The following is a 21,902-nucleotide window of genomic DNA, read 5'->3' as shown; positions in this document are numbered from 1 at the left end:
GACCCCTGACCCCCGAGCAGCCTAACTGGGAGGCACCCCCCAGCAGGGGCAGACTGACACCTCACACGGCCGGCCAGGTACTCCAACAGACCTGCAGCTGAGGGTTCTGTCTGTTAGAAGGAAAACTAACAGAAAGGACATCCACACCAAAAACCCATCTGTACATCACCATCATCAAAGACCAAAAGTAGATAAAACCACAAAGATGGGGAAAAAACAGAGCAGAAAAACTGGAAACTCTAAAAAGCAGAGTACCTCTCCTCCTCCAAAGGAACGCAGTTCCTCACCAGCAACGGAACAAAGCTGGACGGAGAATGACTTTGACGAGCTGAGAGAAGAAGGCTTCAGACGATCAAATTACTCCGAGCTACGGGAGGATATTCAATCCAAAGGCAAAGAAGTTGAAAACTTTGAAAAAAATTTAGAAGAATGTATAACTAGAATAACCAATACAGAGAAGTGCTTAAAGGAGCTGATGGAGCTGAAAACCAAGGCTCGAGAACTACGTGAAGAATGCAGAAGCCTCAGGAGCCGATGCGATCAAATGGAAGAAAGGGTATCAGCCCTGGAAGATGAAATGAATGAAATGAAGCGAGAAGGGAAGTTTAGAGAAAAAAGAATAAAAAGAAACGAGCAAAGCCTCCAAGAAATGTGGGACTATGTGAAAAGACCAAATCTACGTCTGATTGGTGTACCTGAAAGTGATGGGGAGAATGGAAACAAGTTGGAAAACACTCTGCAGGATATTATCCAGGAGAACTTCCCCAATCTAGCAAGGCAGGCCAACATTCAGATTCAGGAAATACAGAGAACGCCACAAAGATACTCTTCGAGAAGAGCAACTCCAAGACACATAATTGTCAGATTCACCAAAGTTGAAATGAAGGAAAAAATGTTAAGGGCAGCCAGAGAGAAAGGACGGGTTACCATCAAAGGGAAGCCCATCAGACTAACAGCGGATCTCTCGGCAGAAACCCTACAAGCCAGAAGAGAGTGGGGGCCAATATTCAACATTCTTAAAGAAAAGAATTTTCAACCCAGAATTTCATATCCTGCCAAACTAAGCTTCATAAGTGAAGGAGAAATAAAATACTTTACAGACAAGCAAATGCTGAGAGATTTTGTCACCACCAGGCCTGCCCTAAAAGAGCTCTTGAAGGAAGCGCTAAACATGGAAAAGCACAACCAGTACCAGCCACTGCAAAATCATACCGAAATGTAAAGACCATTGAGACTAGGAAGAGACTGCATCAACTAACGAGCAAAACATCGAGCTAACATCATAATGACAGGATCAAATTCACACATAACAATATTAACTTTAAATGTAAATGGACTAAATGGTCCAATTAAAAGACACAGACTGGCAAATTGGATAAAGACTCAAGACCCATCAGTGTGCTGTATTCAGGAAACCCATCTCACGTGCAGAGACACACATAGGTTCAAAATAAAAGGATGGAGGAAGATCTACCAAGCAAATGGAAAACAAAAAAAGGCAGGGGTTGCAATCCTAGTCTCTGATAAAACAGACTTTAAACCAACAAAGATCAAAAGAGACAAAGAAGGCCATTACATAATGGTAAAGGGATTAATTCAACAAGAAGAGCTAACTATCCTAAATATATATGCACCCAATACAGGAGCACCCAGATTCATAAAGCAAGTCCTGAGTGACCTACAAAGAGACTTAGACTCCCACACATTAATAATGGGAGACTTTAACACCCCACTGTCAACATTAGACAGATCAACGAGACAGAAAGTCAACAAGGATACCCAGGAATTGAACTCAGCTCTGCACCAAGCGGACCTAATAGACATCTACAGAACTCTCCACCCCAAATCAACAGAATATACATTTTTTTCAGCACCACACCACACCTATTCCAAAATTGACCATATCCTTGGAAGTAAAGCTCTCCTCAATAAATGTAAAAGAACAGAAATTGTAACAAACTGTCTCTCAGATCACAGTGCAATCAAGCTAGAACTCAGGATTAAGAATCTCACTCAAAACCGCTCAACTACGTGGAAACTGAACAACCTGCTCCTGAATGACTACCGGGTACATAACGAAATGAAGGCAGAAATAAAGATGTTCTTTGAAACCAACGAGAACCAAGACACAACATACCAGAATCTCTGGGATGCATTCAAAGCAGTGTGTAGAGGGAAATTTATAGCACTAAATGCCCACAAGAGAAAGCAGGAAAGATCCAAAATTGACACCCTAACATCACAATTAAAAGAACTAGAAAAGCAAGAGCAAACACATTCAAAAGCTAGCAGAAGGCAAGAAATAACTAAAATCAGAGCAGAACTGAAGGAAATAGAGACACAAAAAACCCTTCAAAAAATAAATGAATCCAGGAGCTGGTTTTTTGAAAGGATCAACAAAACTGATAGACCGCTAGCAAGATTAATAAAGAAAAAAAGAGAGAAGAATCAAATAGATGCAATAAAAAATGATAAAGGGGATATCACCACCAATCCCACAGAAATACAAACTACCATCAGAGAATATTACAAACACCTCTATGCAAATAAACTAGAAAATCTAGAAGAAATGGATAAATTCCTCAACACATACACCCTCCCAAGACTAAACCAAGAAGAAGTTCAATCTCTGAATAGACCAATAACAGGAGCTGAAATTATGGCAATAATCAATAGCTTACCAACCAAAAAAAGTCCAGGACCAGATGGGTTCACAGCCGAATTCTACCAGAGGTACAAGGAGGAGCTGGTACCATTCCTTCTGAAACTATTCCAATCAATAGAAAAAGAGGGAATCCTCCCTAACTCATTTTATGAGGCCAGCATCATCCTGATACCAAAGCCTGGCAGAGACACAACAAAAAAAGAGAATTTTAGACCAATATCCTTGATGAACATTGATGCAAAAATCCTCAATAAAATACTGGCAAACAGAATCCAGCAGCACATCAAAAAGCTTATCCACCATGATCAAGTGGGCTTCATCCCTGTGATGCAAGGCTGGTTCAATATACGCAAATCAATAAATGTAATCCAGCATATAAACAGAACCAAAGACAAAAACCACATGATTATCTCAATAGATGCAGAAAAGGCCTTTGACAAAATTCAACAACCCTTCATGCTAAAAACTCTCAATAAATTAGGAATTGATGGGACGTATCTCAAAATAATAAGAGCTATTTATGACAAACCCACAGCCAATATCATACTGAATGGGCAAAAACTGAAAGCATTCCCTTTGAAAACTGGCACAAGACAGGGATGCCCTCTCTCGCCACTTCTATTCAACATAGTGTTGGAAGTTCTGGCCAGGGCAATTAGGCAGGAGAAGGAAATCAAGGGTATTCAATTAGGAAAAGAGGAAGTCAAATTGTCCCTGTTTGCAGATGACATGATAGTATATCTAGAAAACCCCATTGTCTCAGCCCAAAATCTCCTTAAGCTGATAAGCAACTTCAGCAAAGTCTCAGGATACAAAATCAATGTGCAAAAATCACAAGCATTCTTATACATCAATAACCGACAAACAGAGAGCCAAATCATGAGTGAACTCCCATTCACAATTGCTTCAAAGAGAATAAAATACCTAGGAATCCAACTTACAAGGGATGTGAAAGACCTCTTCAAGGAGAACTACAAACCACTGCTCAAGGAAATAAAAGAGGATACAAACAAATGGAAGAACATTCCATGCTCATGGGTAGGAAGAATCAATATCATGAAAATGGCCATCCTTCCCAAGGTAATTTACAGATTCAATGCCATCCCCATCAAGCTACCAATGACTTTCTTCACAGAATTGGAAAAAACTACTTTAAAGTTCATATGGAACCAAAAAAGAGCCCGCATCGCCAAGTCAATCCTAAGCCAAAAGAACAAAGCTGGAGGCATCACGCTACCTGACTTCAAACTATACTACAAGGCTACAGTAACCAAAACAGCATGGTACTGGTACCAAAACAGAGATATAGATCAATGGAACAGAACAGAGCCGTCAGAAATAATGCCACATATCTACAACCATCTGATCTTTGACAAACCTGAGAAAAACAAGAAATGGGGAAAGGATTCCCTATTTAATAAATGGTGCTGGGAAAACTGGCTAGCCATATGTAGAAAGCTGAAACTGGATCCCTTCCTTACACCTTATACAAAAATCAATTCAAGATGGATTAAAGACTTAAATGTTAGACCTAAAACCATAAAAACCCTAGAAGAAAACCTAGGCAATACCATTCAGGACATAGGCATGGGCAAGGACTTCATGTCTAAAACACCAAAAGCAATGGCAACAAAAGCCAAAATTGACAAATGGGATCTAATTAAACTAAAGAGCTTCTGCACAGCAAAGGAAACTACCATCAGAGTGAACAGGCAACCTACAAAATGGGAGAAAATTTTCGCAACCTACTCATCTGACAAAGGGCTAATATCCAGAATCTACAATGAACTCCAACAAATTTACAAGAAAAAAACAAACAACCCCATCAAAAAGTGGGCGAAGGACATGAACAGACACTTCTCAAAAGAAGACATTTATGCAGCCAAAAGACACATGAAAAAATGCTCACCATCACTGGCCATCAGAGAAATGCAAATCAAAACCACAATGAGATACCATCTCACACCAGTTAGAATGGCGATCATTAAAAAGTCAGGAAACAACAGGTGCTGGAGAGGATGTGGAGAAATAGGAACACTTTTACACTGTTGGTGGGACTGTAAACTAGTTCAACCCTTGTGGAAGTCAGTGTGGCGATTCCTCAGGGATCTAGAACTAGAAATTCCATTCGACCCAGCCATCCCATTACTGGGTATATACCCAAAGGACTATAAATCATGCTGCTATAAAGACACATGCACACGTATGTTTATTGCCGCATTATTCACAATAGCAAAGACTTGGAACCAACCCAAATGTCCAACAATGATAGACTGGATTAAGAAAATGTGGCACATCTACACCATGGAATACTATGCAGCCATAAGAAATGATGAGTTCATGTCCTTTGTAGGGACATGGATGAAATTGGAAATCATCATTCTCAGTAAACTATCGCAAGAACAAAAAACCAAACACCGCATATTCTCACTCATAGGTGGGAATTGAACAATGAGAACACATGGACACAGGAAGGGGAACATCACACTTCAGGGACTGTTGTGGGTTGGGGGGAGGGGGGAGGGATAACATTGGGAGATATACCTAATGCTAGATGACGAGTTGGTGGGTGCAGTGCACCAGCATGGCACATGTATACATATGTAACTTACCTGCACATTGGTCACATGTACCATAAAACCTAAAGTATAATAATAATAATAATAAAAAAAAAAAAAATAGAAATAAAATAGAAAATTTCCTTTGACCTTTCTTTTCACCCATATTGAATGTTTCCATCTATTGCCTAAAAAGAGATGTTGCTTCTTTATTACTTGTAATGCCAAGTAGGCCTTTTTTTTTAGCTTTTTTTTTTTTTTCCCCGAGATGGAGTCTTGCTCTGTCACCAAGGCTGGAATGCAGTGGTGCAATCTCGGCTCACCACAACCTCCGTCTCCTGGATTCAAGCGATTCTCCTGCCTCAGCCTCCTGAGTAGCTGGGACTACAGATGTGTGCCACCATGCCAGGCTAATTTTTGTATTTTTTGTAGAGACAGGGTTTCACCATGTTGGCCAGGCTGGTCTTGAACTCCTGACCTTGTGATCCGCCCGCCTTGGCCTCCCACAGTGCTGGGATTACAGGCGTGAGCCACTGCGCTTGGAATTAGGCCTTTTTTGTGTGTGCGTGTGAGTCTGCTACTCAAATATATAATTTAAATAACTCTAGGATAAAGAAAGCCACAGTTACTGACATAATAAATGAGAGAACAGGTATAGATTTCTTATGAAACATAGCATTCAGATATGCATAATGTCACATAATTTGATAAATAATTGTACAAAGGAATGCCATTGTAAATGCCACCCAGGCAAGCATTAGATAATTGCCAATATCCTAGGAAGCCTGCTGTCTGACCATTTGTAATCATATTCTCTTCCATCTTTCCTAGAAGTAACCACTATTCTGATTTTTCTGACGATAATTTTCACCTATTAGTTTTAATATTGATTTTAGCATTAATACCTGCATCTTTGAAAATTGAAATATTTTTATTTTACCAGATTTTGAACTTTATATGAGGAGAACTAAACTTTTTATTTATTTTTATTTTTTATTTTATTTTACTTTTTATTTTATTATACTTTAAGTTCTGAGATACATGTGCAGAACATGCAGGTTTGTTACATAGGCATACACTTGCCATGGTGGTTTGCTGCACCCATCAACCTGTCATCTACATGAGGTATTTCTCCTAATGCTATCCTCCCCTAGTCCCCTACCCTCTGACAGTCCCCAGTGTGTGATGTTCCTCTCCCTGTGTCCATGTGTTCTAATTGTTCAACTCCCACTTACAAGTAAGAACATGCAGTGTTTGTTTTTCTGTTCTTGTGATAGTTTGCTGAGAATGATGGTTTCTGGCTTCATCTATGTCCCTGCAGAGGACATGAACTTATCCATTTTTATGGCTGCATAGTATCCCGTGGTGTAGATGTGCCACATTTTCTTTATCCAGTCTATCATTGATGGGCATTTGGGTTGGTTCTAAGTCTTTGCTATTGTGAACAGTGCTGCAATAAACATATGTGTTCATGTGTCTTTATAGTAGAATGATTTATACTCCTTTGGGTATATACCCAGTAGTGGGAATGCTGGGTCAAATGGTATTTCTGGTTCTAGATCCTTGAGGAATCTCCACACTGTCTTCCATAATGGTTGAACTAATTTACACTCCCACCAACAGTGTAAAAGTGTCCCTATTTCTCCACATCCTCCCAGCATCTGTTGTTTCCTCACTTTTTAATGATCGCCATTCTAACTGGTGTGAGATGGTATCTCTTTGTGGTTTTGATTTGCATTTCTCTAATGACCAGTGATGATGAGCTTTTCTTCGTATGTTTGTTGGCTGCATAAATGTCTTTTTTTGAGAAGTGTCTGTTTATGTCCTTTGCCCACTTTTTGATGGGGTTTTTTTTTTTTCTTGTAAATTTGTAAAATTGTTCCTTGTAGATTCTGGATATTAGCCCTTTGTCAGATGGATAGATTGCAAAAATTTTCTGCAATTCTGTAGGTTGCCTGTTCACTCTGATGATAGTTTCTTTTGCTGGGCAGAAGCTCTTTAGTTTAATTAGATCCCATTTGTCAATTTTGGCTTTTGTTTCCATTGCTTTTGGTGTTTTAGTCATGAAGTCTTTGCCCATGTCTATGTCCTGAATGGTATTGCCCAGGTTTTCTTCTAGGGTTTTTATGGTTTTAGGTCTTATGTTTAAGTCTTTAATCCATCTTGAGTTAATTTTTGTATGAGATGTAAGGAAGGGGTCCAGTTTCATTTTTCTACATATGGCTAGCCAGTTTTCCCAACACCATTTATTAAATAGGGAATCCTTTCCCCATTGTTTGTTTTTTTCGGGTTTGTCAAAGATCAGATGGTTGTAGATGTGTGGTGTTATTTCTGAGGCCTCTGTTCTGTTCCATTGGTCTATATACCTGTTTTGGTACCAGTAACATGCTGTTCTGGTTATGTAGCCTTGTAGTATAGTTTGAAGTCAGGTAGCATGATGCCTCCAGCTTTGTTCTTTTTGCTTAGGATTGTCTTGACTATACGGGCTCTTCTTTGGTTCCATATGAAATTTAAAGTAGTTTTTTCTAATTCTGTGAAAAAAGTCAGTGGTAGCTTGATGGGGATAGCATTGAATCTATAAATTACTTTGGGAAGTATGGCTATTTTCACGATATTCATTCTTCCTATCCATGAGTATGGAATGTTTTTTCATTTGTTTGTGTCCAAAGAGAACTAAACTTTTGATATTCTTTTATGTCTTGCTTCTTTTGCTCAATAGTATGTTAGAAGCATTCATCCATGTTGTGCCATATAATTGTAATAGGTTTGTTTGCACTGTTTTCTATTTAATGAATGTTATATTTCTTGCCTTTTTTTGATAAACTTTATTCTAATTTTTTGCCTTTACAAATAATAATTCTATGAATAATCTTATATGTGTATCCTGATATACATATGCAAGAGTAGAAATGGGGTTTTACCATGTTGATCAGGCTGGTCTCAAACTACTGACCTCAGGTGATCCACCCACTTCAGCCTCCCAAAGTGTTGGGATTATAGGCATGAGCCACTGTGCCCCGCAGCATTCCTTTTTCTTAGCAGCCTTGCCAGTATGTTAAGTATTATTATTATTTTTGTCCTTTTAGTAATAGCCATTGTTACTGGTGTGAAATTGCATCTCATTGTGGTTTTGATTTGCATTTCTCTGATGATCAGTGATGTGTCATATGTTTGTTGGCCCCTCGTATGTTTCAGCAGAAATCCTACAAGCTAGAAGGGATTGGGGCCCTATCTTCAGCCTCCTCAAACAAAACAATTATTAGCCAAGAATTTTGTATCCAGTGAAGCTAAGCATCATATATGAAAGACAGGTACAGTCTTTTTCAGACAAACAAATGCTGAGAGAATTTGCTAATACCAAGCCACCACTACAAGAACTGCTAAAAGGAGTTCTACATCTTGAAACAAATTCTGGAAACATATCAGAACAGAATCTCTTTAAAGCATAAATCACACAGGACCTGTAAAACAAAAATACAAGTTAAAAAACAAAAACAAAAACGAACAAACAAAAAAAAACCCCAAAGTATGCCAGCAACAAAGAGCATGATGAATGCAATGGTACATCACATTTCAATACTAACATTGTATGTAAATGGCCTAAATGCTCCACTTAAAAGATATAGAACCTCCCGAGCGCAGTGGCTCACGCCTGTAATCCCAGCACTTTGGGAGGCTGAGGCAGGTGGATCATGAGGTCAGGAGTTCAAGACCATCATGGCCAATCTGATGAAACCCCGTCTCTACTAAAAATACAAAAATTAGCCAGGCGTGGTGGCACATGTCTGTAGTCCCAGCTCCTTGGAGGCTGAGGCAGGAGAATTGCTTGAACCAGGGATGCAGAGTTGCAATGAGCTGAGACTGTGTCACTGCACTTCAGCATGGGAACAGAGTGAGACTCCGTCTCAAAAAAAAAAAAAAAGAAAAGAAAAGAAAAAAAAAGATACAAAACCACAGAATAGAGCAGAATAGAGGACCCAGAAATAAACCCAAATACTTACAGCCCACTGATCTTCAACAAAGCAAACAAAAACATGAAGTGGGGAAAGGGCACCCTTTTCAACAAATGGTGCTGTGATAATTGGCTAGCCACATGTAGGAGAATGAAACTGGAACCTCATCTCTCACCTTATATGAAAATCAATGAAGATGGATTAAGGACTTAATGTAAGACCTGAAACTATAAAAATTCTAGAAGATAACATTAGAAAACCCCTTCTAGACATTGGCTTAGGCAAGGATTTCGTGACCAAGAACCCCAAAAACAAAGATAAATAGTTGGGACTTAATTAAACTAAAGAGCTTTTGCACGGTAAAAGGAACAGTCAGCAGGGTAAACAGACAACCCACAGAGTGGGAGAAAATCTTCATAATCTATACATCCAACAATGGACTAATAACCAGAATCTACAACTTGATGACAGCGTGCCTAGGTGATGATGTTTTTGTGATTAATTTCCCAAGTGTTCTTTGTGCTTCTTGTATTTGGATGTCCAGGTCTCTAGAAAGGCCAGGGAAGTTTTCCTTGATTATTCCCCCAAATATGTTTTCCACACATTTAGATTTCTCTTCTTCATCAGGAATACCAATTATTCTTAGGTTTGGTTGTTCAACATAATCCCAGGCTTCTTGGAGCCTTTGTTCATATTTTCTTATTCTTTTTTCTTTGTCTTTGTTGGATTGGGTTAATTAGAAGACTTTGTCTTCAAGCTCTGAATTTCTTTCTTCTTTTTGTTCAATTCTATTCTATTGCTGAGACTTTGCAGAGCATTTTGCATTTCTCTAAGTGTGTCCATTGTTTCCTGAAGTTTTGATTGTTTTTTCTTTATGCTATCTATTTCCTTAAATATTTCTCCCTTCACTTCTTGTATCGTTTTTTTGGATTTCCTTGCATTGGGCTTCACCTTTCTCTGATGCCTCCCTGATTGGCTTAATAAGTAACTTCCTGAATTCTTTTTCAGGTAAATCAGGGATTTCTTCTTGGTTTGGATCCATTGCTGGTGAGCTAGTGTGATTTTTTGAGGGGCGTTAAAGAGCCTTGTTTTGTCATATTATCAGAGTTGATTTTCTGATTCCTTCTCATTTGGGTAGGCTCTGAGAAAAGTCTAGGACTGAAGACTGTTGTTCAGATTCTTTTGTCCCACGGGGTGTTCCCTTGATGTACTATTCTCCCCCTTTTCCTACGGATGTGGCTTCCTGTGAGCTGAGCTGCAGTGATGGTTATCTCTCTTCTGGGTCTAGACACCCAGCGAGTCTACCTGGCTCCGGGCTGGTACTGGGGGTTGTCTGCACAGAGTCCTGTGATGTGAACTATGAATTGCTCAGCCATGGATACCAGCACCTGTTCTGGTAGAGGTGGCATGAGGTTGAAATGGACTCTGTGAGGGTTCTTAGCTTTAGTGGTTTACAGTTCTATTTTTGTGCTGGTTGGCCTCCTGCGAGAGGGTGGCACTTTCCAGAGAGCATCAGCTGTGGTACTATGGAGAGGAACCAGTGGTGGACGTGGCCCTAGAACTCCCAAGAGTATGTGCCCTTTGTCTTCAGCTACCAGGGTGGATAGGGAAGGCCCAGCAGGTGGGGGCAGGGCTAGGCATGTCTGAGCTCAGACTCTCCTTGGGCAGCTCTTACTGTGGCTGCTGTCGGGGATAGGAGTGAGGTTCCCAGGTCAATGGAGTTGTGTACCTAGGAGGATTATGGCTGCCTCTGCTGAGTCATGCAGGTTGTCAGGGAAGTGAGGGAAGGCTGGCAGTCACAGCTCTCACCCAGCTCCCACACAGTCTTCAGGGCTGGTCTCACCCCCACCATGTCCCCCTAGGAGCCCCGAGTCTATTTCCAGGCAGTGGGCGAGCAGGGCTTGAGAACTTGCCCCAGGCTACCTAGTTCCCAGCTGCAAAAGAAGAGGGCTTTGGTTCTTACCCCGCCTGTGGAGTCTGCACACTGAGTTCACACCCTTCCCTGAGTTCTGGCCCAGAGCCTTCTCGCCCAGTTCAAATTGTTACAAAGTTCAGCTGGAGACTTCCTTCTCTCTGTAGTATTTCCCCCTACGCCTCTAGCTGCCCCCGCAAAAGGTCCCTGTGGTACTAGGCAGGAATGGCCTGCTTCGGGACCCAGTGAGCTCCCAGGGCCTTTCCTACTACTTCCTCTACCCCTGTATTTCACTCAGCCCTCTAAATCGACCCAGCTGCGGGTAAGGTCGGAAACGTCTACTGCAAACGAGACCTTGAGTTTTCCCAGTGGGGGTGTGTGTTTGGGAATGGAGGGTCTCCCTTTCCCACTTCTGCAGTTTGGGAACTCACAGTATTTGGGGTGTCACCCGGGTCATGCAGGAGCAGTCCTCTTCTTCAGAGGGTCTGGGGGTCCCCTTGGGATTCCTGGTTAATTCTTGCAGTCATTCTGGAGCTAAAATTCACGATGCAAGCCTCTGCACGCTGCTCTGTCTGTCCGAGTTGGAGCTGCAATCTAGTCCTCATGCCTCCCATCCACCATGATGATTCCCATTCAAGATCCCATTGCTAATTTTTTAACAGTCTCTTTTAATTGGAGTGTTTAGTCCATTTAAATTTAATGTAGTTACTGATTTATATGGTTAGGTTTAATCTACCTTGTTGGTGTTCGTTTCCACTGGTACCCCCTTTTTTTATTTTTCACTGCTCTGTTACTCCTTTCTTGCCTTAATTTTAGTTATTTTTTTGTTATTCTATTTTAATTTTTCTATTGACTTCTTGGCTATACTTTCCCTTTGTATGTTTTCTTTATTGGTTGCTTTTGGACTAAAATTATGCATCCCTACCATATCAAAATCAATTTTTAGTGTCAATATTGTGCTGCTTACACTGGACTTTTCCCATTTTCTAATTTCCACCTCATAAATCTATTAACTTTAAAACGGTATAATCTAATTTAACCCTACAATCACTTGTGCTATTGTCATAGTTCTAAATACCTTATGAAACCTAACTTTCAAGGTTGTTGTATTATCTTTAAATAGTTGTGTTTTGGGGAATTGTGAGAAGATAAAAATGGCTTTTATGTATCTCTGCTTACATACTATTTCTAGTACTTTCCTTCATTTCAGAGTTTCTAAGTTTTCATCTTTAAGAATACCTTTTACTATTTGTTTTAGTGCAGTTCTACTGGTGATAAGTCATCTGAATTTTTCTTCCAGCACTTCTAAGATGTTATTCCTTTGTCCTCTGGTTTCCATTGTTTCTGCTGGGGAGCCTGTTGTTTCTCTGAATGTAATGCCTGTTTTCCTCTGGCTGCTTTTAAGATTTTTTTTCTTTTTTTTTTTTTAGACAGAGCCTCACTCTGTCACCAGGCTTGAGTGCAGTGGCACGATCCTGGCTCACTGCAACCTCTGCCTCCTGGGTTCAAGCAATTCTCCTGCCTCAGCCTCTTGAGTACCTGGGACTACAGGCACGTGCCAGCACGCTCAGCTAATTTTTGTATTTTTAGTAGAGATGGGGTTTCACCATGTTGGCCATGATGGCCTCGAACTCCTGACCTTGTGATCTGCCCACCTTGGCCTCCCAAAGTGCTGGGACTACAGGCATGAACCACCGTGCCCAGCCAAGATTTTTCTTTTTGTTTTTGTTTTTCAGCAGTTTGTGATGTTTCTAGGTGTTGTTTTCTTGCATTTATCCTGCATAGAGTTCATTGAGCATCTTGTTCTCTAAGTCAGTATTTTTATATTTTATCAAACTTGGGAAATTTTTGGCCATTATTTGTTTAAATAATCTTTCCCTATTCTTATTTGCTTCTATAGGAACCCCGATTACATGTATATTAGACTCTTGCATTTTGTTTCACAGTTTCCAAAATTGTTACTGATTTTTAAAAATCAATTCTTCAATCTTTTTTTCTCTCAGATAATTTCTGTTGTTCTGTCATCAAATTTACAGACTCCTTTATCTGCTCTCTCTAATCCGTTAAACTCATCTAGTGAATTTTTGTTCCTTTGAATTATTGCACTTTTCAATTCTGGAATTTTCATTTGTTTCCTTTTTATAATTTCCATTTATCTGCTGAGATCCCCTATCTGTTCTTTCATTAAAATAATATTTTCCTTTAATTTTTGAATATGTTTTCCTTTAGTTCTTTGAAGGTATTTATATGAACTTCTTTAAACTGTGATGTGCTGAAGTAGGTCATCTTGGGCCTTATTAACTTCTTTTATTTATTTATATTGATTTTGCCTAAGGACAAAATTTTCTTTTCTTTTTTATTTTTTTGGTGCATCTTTATTACTTCCTAGATAAAGGACCTTGTGGTTGATACCTTGTAGGGACTCTGGATTCTGTTATTTTTCTCCATTGAATATTTTTGTTGTTGTTGTTCTTATAGGCTGTTCAATTACTAGTTAATCACTTTTAAGTTGTGTAGACTTGGTTTTTATATTCTGTTAAGGCAAATACATAGAAAGCCAAAGATATTATCCAACACCATGGGACCTGTCTTACAACTATCTTTCTGAGGCTTGCTTTCAGTCCTTGTAGGCAGGTTTAGAGTAGTCCTAAGGTGTGGCCTTTATGTTGTTTCAGCTGAATTCCCAGGTATTTGCAAGTTGTTAGGAAGCTGTCTCCACCTGGCTGGGCAGGTCTTTGGTGCCTCCCAGTACTTTAACCTGTAGCAGCTGTTACATTTTCTACTTTGTAGCAGTAATGTTTTGTTATTCACCCAGGGTGCACACATCCCAGCCATCAGCCTGTGGTTGAGGAGTGACAGGGAAATCTTCTGGGAAGCTTATACCTCTCTAGTGCCCTGCATTTAAGATTCTTTAACTGCCCAGAACTCTGACCTCTGCCTTCTCAGCTCAGTAGTCCTGTGGTGCTCTGCATGGACTCCAGTTGTTGTACCCAGGCGGAAAGTTGGGACTATCGTGGTCTTCAATTCATGAGGATCACAGTACTGCATTGCCTGTTGTCCAATACTTGAGAACGGTTATCTCATATATTTTATCCCATTTTATGGTTAACAGTGGGAGGTTAGTGTGGTACCCTACTTCATTATAGCCTGAAGTAGATCTGCAAGCCTAATTTTTACATCTTAAATTTGAAATTGATAATGTATATTCTGATGTCAGAAAAAGAAAACTTAAATGTTTTTTGAAGTCAGGCTTCCTTGGAGGTCAAACTAAATAGAAATGTTTTTCAGTTTCAGTCTATATAGATGAACACATAGGTACGTATCTGTATTTATATCTACATCTATATCTAAATCTGTATCCTTATACTGTCTTTATATAATATAGTAGCAAGATTGTTTCTATATTCTAATCCTGATGTTTCATCAGGCATCATGCCCTAGTTGTACATAATACATCCAGGATTTCTACTCTAGAGTGCAGGGTGGAAATACAGAGCTATTCTGTAGCATCAAGGTAAGAGTTTCCAGAGATGAGATACTCTTAACTTTTTAAAAGGATGGCAGTAGAGAGACTTTCTTTGTAATATTACCCTTAGAGTAACTTGGTGCTCACTGTCTTAACCAAGTTACTGAGCTGTACATTGGAGATATTGGGACAAACTAGCCTCCTTCTAATATGATGCAATGAAAAAGGACACAGTATCACTTTAGTGTCATTCTTGCCAAAATCTCATAAACCTAGTCATGAGGAAACATCAGAAAAATCCTAATGGAGAGACATTTACTAATGGTCTGTACTCTTAAAAAATGTGAAGGTCACTAAACACAAAGAAAGGCTGCTCCAGATTAAAGGAGAAATAAATAGTTGATGTGACAACTAAAAGCAATGCGTGATTCTGGGTTGGATCCTAGATTATGAAAAATAATAGCTATAAATGACATTACTGTGATAATTTGTAAAACTTGAGTATAAACTGTACAGTAGATAATATCATTGTGTTAATATTACATTTCCTCAATTTGATAACCGCGCTTTGGTTATCAAAGACAGTGTTCTTGTTCTAAGGAAATATATATTGAAGTTTTTAGGGATAAAGAGGCATGATGCTTCTAATTTACAAATAATTGAGGAAGTAATATGTGTGTATTTATATATATGTAGAGGTAGATATAGACATAAAATGACAAAGCATATAGGGCAAAATATAAAAAATTGGTAAATCTGGGTAAAGGGTATATGGGAGTTCCTTGTGCTATTATTGCAACTTTTCTGTAAGTTTAATATTATGCCAAGGCAAAAAGTTATAACCAGAAGAATAGAATTTAGATAAATATCTTTGGTTGTAAGAACAGAGATCCATCAAGCTACATAAAATGAAAAGAGACACAAAAATCCTTTTGAGTTCAACTAACCCTAGTGTCATTGAGATCATTGAAGCCTGAGTTTGCTTCCCTCGTAATTTCAGACGATATGTGATTTCTAATCTTTATTTGTGTATTTGCTCTACTTTTTTCTATATACTGGATTCGCCTGCTTTCTCTTGGTTGCTGCACTTTAGAACTTGGGTTTGCTCCCCAAAATAGCTAACTTGGTGTGTTAGTTCAGATTCTTGAGAGAGAATCTGAATGATTGTTTGCTAGCTAATGGATTGCTTAAGCATATCTCAGGTATTTATTCCTAACTTGGTCAATAAATAATGAGGTGGGGCTGGTGAGAGGTGTTGGGTTGGGGTTATGGTAGCACACTCACATGGTATTTAGGGCTTACCCTCAGAAGCTGAGGGTATGACAAGTTCTCTAGAAGGTGTTATGGAAAGATCTGGCAATGAATCATGTCTCTTAGACCTGGCCAGCTTTGTGATACTGTTTTTTGGCTTTAGTTCCCTTTTAATAGACCCCAAAAATGCTTCTGTGAAGGATCTTTACATGGAATTAGATTGTCTAGCCTCCTTTCTGCAAAAACGAAGAAGAAATATTGTGTGATTTAGAGGCAAGGGAATTGAATTTTTTTTTTTTATAGTAAATGGTTAACTGTCTCTTTCTCCACCATTCATAACATTTAAGTCATGAATTTGTATTATGTTAACTTTTGTTTGTGAGATATAAAATTTCAGTTTGATATGTTAATATGATACATATGTTTATCTTGCTAAATTTATATTATTTTGTATTTGAAACAGTAATTGAAAATATAAAGTGTATTTGAAAAATTTTCAAGAAAATATTTTGAAGGTACATTAATAATATTAAAATTTTTTTCCTAATGTGGTTGATTGGTATTTTTGCATACTTACTTTGTGCCACACATTGTCCTGGGCATGGTCATTTAAATTATTTTATTGAATATAATTTTCACAATCCATTGAGGTAAGGATACTTTTCCTTAATTAGCAGAAGAGGAGCTACAGTGTCAAAGGGTCACTTGCTCAAAGTTGCAAGTGTACATATATGGTGGGATTGGAATTAGAGTTGGAAAAGAGGTCTGCGAGACTCCAATGTATAATACTTACTCTCTTAAATTGTGAAGAATCGTGGCCAAATACTTTCACATTTGAGATAATCAATTTTATGTTGCTCTTCTTGAAACCTGTCACTACTGCTCTTTTAATTCTAGGATACACTTCTTATATTAACAAGATTGGTTACATTTTTGGCTTTGCTCAGAGCACCATTGCATGTGGTGTCGGTTTGGAGAGGATAGAAGTTAAGGAATGCTTGGAAGGAGATAAAGTCACTCCCTTGAGGGAGCGGGGGTCTGTGATTCTGGGAGAGAGAACTGGAAAACTGTCGAAAGATACACACTTATCAGTAATTTGCCATTTTTATGGATATTCATTCTCAAGTCATATTTACATATGTAGGTTAGTTAGAGTATTTTAAAATGAGCAAGTAGATAAAATAAAAAAAAAAAGGTTGGAAGAGACTTACTGAAATGAAAAATAATGAAGAGTAAAATACTGTGTGGATTTAAATGTAAAAGCAAAATGTCACTTTAAAATACCTTTTTCTTTTGCGCGGGAGAGAATGGGGAGAGTAGTGAATCTGTACTTAGTATTGTCAGTTTTGCCTACCAGGTGGAATTTATTTTAAAGACTTTTAATTAGTTTGAAAGTAATTAGAGGACTGAAATAAACGTATTGGTATATGCAATGTGATTGCTAGAATCTGTGACTACAAGGTAAAGGTGGAAAATGATAACTGTCTTTTTTATAGGGAATTAGTTTAATTGTCTATTTTTTGCTAAAGGGAAAGCAAATTAATAACACCTTTGAAATATTTTTCTTGAAGTTGGACATGAAAACAAAAATGATGGAAGCTAAATTTCATGAAGAAAAGCTTAAACTGCAACAGAAACATGATGCTGATGTTCAGAAGGTAGGATATATATCTCTTGTTTTAATTATATTGAATACTAAAAATATTCTAGGTCTTATGATGATCCATCCAGTTATCCATCCACTCATCCATCCATCCATCCACTTATTTATGTACTTTATGACATTCTGTTATAAGTGGAATATGCTAAACTAATACCCAGCAAAAGTTGATTTTTTAACTTTATTAGCTAAACATATATGTTTATTTAAAACCTTATATTTACATTACCTTTTAGTCCTTCTTTAAGTATTGCATTTAGGCTGACCTTCTTATAGTCTTTTATCTGCATTTTGTCATTACCTTTCATGAAAGTTGAAATAAGGCATCAATGGCAAATACTAGAATTTGTTTTATTCTAATATTCTTTTGGTTTTCTGGTAATTAAATCTCCTTTTTAATGTAAAAAGGAACTCTTGGACTTGTATGCATTTTAATGCTGGCACTGACAATAAAGGCTTGTTTTTCATGTAGCTCATTGGGATTGATGCTTTCTAATCTTTCAGCCTGTATTTTCAAATAAAACATTTTTTTTTCTAAGCTGGCACAGCAAAAATCATTAATTATGGTTATCCTACATGGGATTTGGGTTGTTACTATATTTTAGTAATGATTAAAACATTTAGTGATAATAATGTATGTGTGTGTTTTTTTTTCCTACTGATTTTATTTATTTATTTATTTATTATTATTATACTTTAAGTTTTAGGGTACATGTGCACAATGTGCAGGTTAGCTACATATGTATACATGTGCCATGCTGGTGCGCTGCACCCACTAACTCATCATCTAGCATTAGGTATATCTCCCAATGCTATCCCTCCCCCCTCCGCCCACCCCACAACAGTCCACAGAGTGTGATGTTCCCCTTCCTGTGTCCATGTGTTCTCATTGTTCAATTCCCACCTATGAGTGAGAATATGCGGTATTTGGTTTTTTGTTCTTGCGATAGTTTACTGAGAATGATGATTTCCAATTTCATCCATGTCCCTACAAAGGACATGAACTCATCATTTTTTATGGCTGCATAGTATTCCATGGTGTATATGTGCCACATTTTCTTAATCCAGTCTATCATTGTTGGACATTTGGGTTTGTTCCAAGTCTTTGCTATTGTGAATAATGCCCCAGTAAACATACGTGTGCATGTGTCTTTATAGCAGCATGATTTATAGTCCTTTGGGTATATACTCAGTAATGGGATGGCTGGGTCAAATGGTATTTCTAGTTCTAGATCCCTGATGAATCGCCACACTGACTTCCACAATGGTTGAACTAGTTTACAGTCCCACCAACAGTGTAAAAGTGTTCCTATTTCTCCACATCCTCTCCAGCACCTGTTGTTTCCTGACTTTTTAATGATCGCCATTCTAACTGGTGTGAGATGGTATCTCATTGTGGTTTTGATTTGCATTTCTCTGATGGCCAGTGATGGTGAGCATTTTTTCACGTGTTTTTTGGCTGCATAAATGTCTTCTTTTGAGAAGGGTCTGTTCATGTCCTTCACCCACATAGGCATGGGCAAGGACTTCATGTCTAAAACACCAAAAGCAATGGCAACAAAAGCCAAAATTGACAAATGGGATCTAATTAAACTAAAGCTTCTGCACAGCAAAAGAAACTACCATCAGAGTGAACAGGCAACCTACAAAATGGGAGAAAATTTTCGCAACCTACTCATCTGACAAAGGGCTAATATCCAGAATCTATAATGAACTCAAACAAATTTACAAGAAAAAAACAAACAACCCCATCAAAAAATGTATGTGTTTTTTTGAAATACATGGAGGTTGATCCAAATGGAAACTTTGCATTTACTGTTTCAGAACTAAGCCTATGATTCTGCTTCCCAAAACTGAGTACTAGAGACAGAGGCAGGTAGTTGCAGTAGTTACAGCATCAGGATTATGTATCCAAGCTTTCTTAAAAGCTATATATATATATAAATATTTAGTAAAATATGTATTTGGCTCATCCTTCAAAGCAATAAGGAGGAAACCACTGATTGGATATTAGAGAAAAAAAACTGAACTCTCTTTTTCCAATTTCTTCTCACCCATTCAGATATTACAGGCAGGTTTTTTTTGCTCTTACTAGAGTTTTACTTTAGTTTAAATTGTTTAGATAATAGTTCTCTATCATAAGTATGTTAGAAAGTCAGTAATATAATTTCAATATAACGTGTACAATTGAAATAGAGTCTATTGATATATAAGATAAATGAATATAAAAATTTATTTGGAAAAATTGTGGTGATGGAATTTGAAATAGGTTTCTTGGTATGTCTGTTACAAAGATTTAGTCAAAGTAACATATTTAATAATAAAATTCTTTCCAGAAATTTCTCTTTAAAATAAATCCTGAAATTTATTTGCAGAAGACAGTGCAACTAGTTTGAAGTGCCAGGTAAAATATAAATAAAATCCTTGACTTTATGCTAGATTTGAAAAGTATATTCATCAGTTTATTGCTTGTCTGGCATTTTCTAAGCATCAGGAATTGGTGAAGCATAAAATTTAGAGTGTTTTACCTATTAGTATACATTCTTTTTCTTTTTTGCTTCTTTATGGCTATTATTATCCAGAGATGGGATCTTGCTGTGTTGCTCAAGCTGGAGGAGGACAGTGGCTATTCACAGGCATGATCATGGCTCACTTCAGCCTCGAATTCTTGGGCTCAAGTGATCTGTAAGCCTCCTGAGTAGCTGACTATAGGCATGTGCTACTGTGCCCCGTTCTTTTTTGTTGTTCTTGTTAAGCTGACTTTTGGGTGTATGGGAAATATACCCCAACCATAAGAAAAGTAGATATTCCTTTTTCCCCTTGATTAGCATTTTCTCTTACTTGCTATCTTTTTTACATTTTGCTTATTTCTGTAGTTTTTGTGAGTATAGATGTATTTTGAAGTATAAAATCACAAATTTTATTAAATGATTACATTTAAAACTTCTGACATAATATAAATTAACAATAGATTTTAATGCAATTTTTGACATATTTTGAGCTGATTTTTCTGATTCACAGTAGCAGAGCTAAATATAAAGGAGGCTGATTACATGTCATCTCCTCTTGTATCTGGGAATTCTTTTACTGTGCACTAGGAGGATAGAAGGGTGCTAGTGGGCGGATCCAGGGACATGCCCAACTGAAGAATGTTCTATCCCAGTGCAATGTGATGAATTATACTCTCCCAACCTGGCAAGTTTCTGATGGCTTCTCTCTGCCACTTTATGACAGCTTAATTTCTGAATTATATTTTAGGGAATCACCTAAATTATTATTTATACGGTCCTTAAAAATTGTTATACGAAAATCTCAAACAGATAGCATATTTCTTTCAGATAATCAATTATTCTTGTATATTTAGTAAGTTTCTTAATGCACTATAATATAATTTTTACAGTTTGGGGGAAACCATTTATGTGATTAGCTGAGATAGACTTACAAAAATATTATGCTCATTGAAAAGTTATATGATTGGTTCTTTACAAGTTTCTATTAATGTATACCTGCTAATTCACCATTCACTTATTATCTGCTGGAATTTGCTAGCAGATAAACAACAGTAGATACCATAAGTATAAGAAAAATATGTGAAGAGAAATATTAGACACGTACAATTTCACCTATTTTTATGCTAATCTGAGAAAAAGAATCCCTAACTCCCTTTCAGGACAAAACACTTCTACCTAATTTACAAAACACTGACATTTGAGAATCAATTTAAAAAGTCACTTAAATCACTACAATGCCAATTTGCGGCAATATTCACTAGTCAAAAGGAGGAAAATCTCACAATTTCAGGCAAGTTGGAAGCTTCCAAATGTGACAGATCATATAGATTCTACCTCCTAGCTGCTGCAAGAGCAAAATGTGAACTTCTGACTAGGCTAGAATTATTAACATGGACATGCGCTAAAACACACACATCTAACCGAAACAGCAGACAGTAAAGCTGTGGATAAGAGATATTACTTTATGTGTGTGCGTGTGTGTGTGTATAATTTCAGTGTAGTCATATTTGCTACAATTATTTTTTCTATTTATGTTTTAGAATTAAATATATCAGGATTCAGAAAAGTGTCCTATATGTAAAGTAATACAATATACTGAAACATTTTAAATTTGTTTGCAGATTTTAGAAAGAAAGAATAATGAAATAGAAGAACTGAAAACTTTATACAGGAGTAAACAACATGAAACTGAAGAGACTATTAGAAAGCTTGAAAAGAAAGGTGATGTTGTGTTGTTACATACATCTTTTAATAACATTTCCGTTTTATTTTAGTGATGTGGAGAATAAAATTTGATTTCTGACCTTTTATAGTATGAGATAGGAATGTTTATGTGGGCTTTCATCAATGGATATATTTATATAGGCTTCCATACGAAGGGGCAAAAACTGTGTGTGTGTGTGTGTGTTTGTGTAGTGACAGTGAT

The 21,902-nt window shown here is 37.6% G+C and overlaps 1 protein-coding gene and 1 long non-coding RNA gene across 52 annotated transcripts in view; one reads left to right on the top strand and one right to left on the bottom strand.

Annotated features, from left to right (window-relative positions):
* CEP112 (centrosomal protein 112) overlaps nucleotides 1-21,902 on the top strand; it is a 599,014-nt gene that overhangs the window by 115,418 nt on the left and 461,694 nt on the right. For all 50 annotated transcript variants that reach the window (XR_010138342.1, XM_024234943.3, XM_054537262.2 and 47 more), the window contains 2 exons: nucleotides 17,377-17,463; nucleotides 21,598-21,697. Coding sequence is in view for 49 of the 50 variants with exons in the window: in XM_024234943.3 (XP_024090711.1) it covers nucleotides 17,377-17,463; nucleotides 21,598-21,697 (187 nt within the window). In the remaining variant the exon portion in view is untranslated. The remainder of the gene's footprint in view (nucleotides 1-17,376; nucleotides 17,464-21,597; nucleotides 21,698-21,902) is intronic.
* LOC129051420 (uncharacterized) overlaps nucleotides 1-21,902 on the bottom strand; it is a 93,469-nt gene that overhangs the window by 43,916 nt on the left and 27,651 nt on the right. The gene's annotated exons all lie outside the window — the stretch shown is intronic.

This window comes from Pongo abelii, chromosome 19 (assembly GCF_028885655.2).
Source record: "Pongo abelii isolate AG06213 chromosome 19, NHGRI_mPonAbe1-v2.0_pri, whole genome shotgun sequence".
Taxonomy (NCBI): domain Eukaryota; kingdom Metazoa; phylum Chordata; class Mammalia; order Primates; family Hominidae; genus Pongo; species Pongo abelii.
The sequence above is the reverse complement of the archived record's forward strand: the minus strand, read 5'-3'. Positions and strand labels throughout refer to the sequence as shown.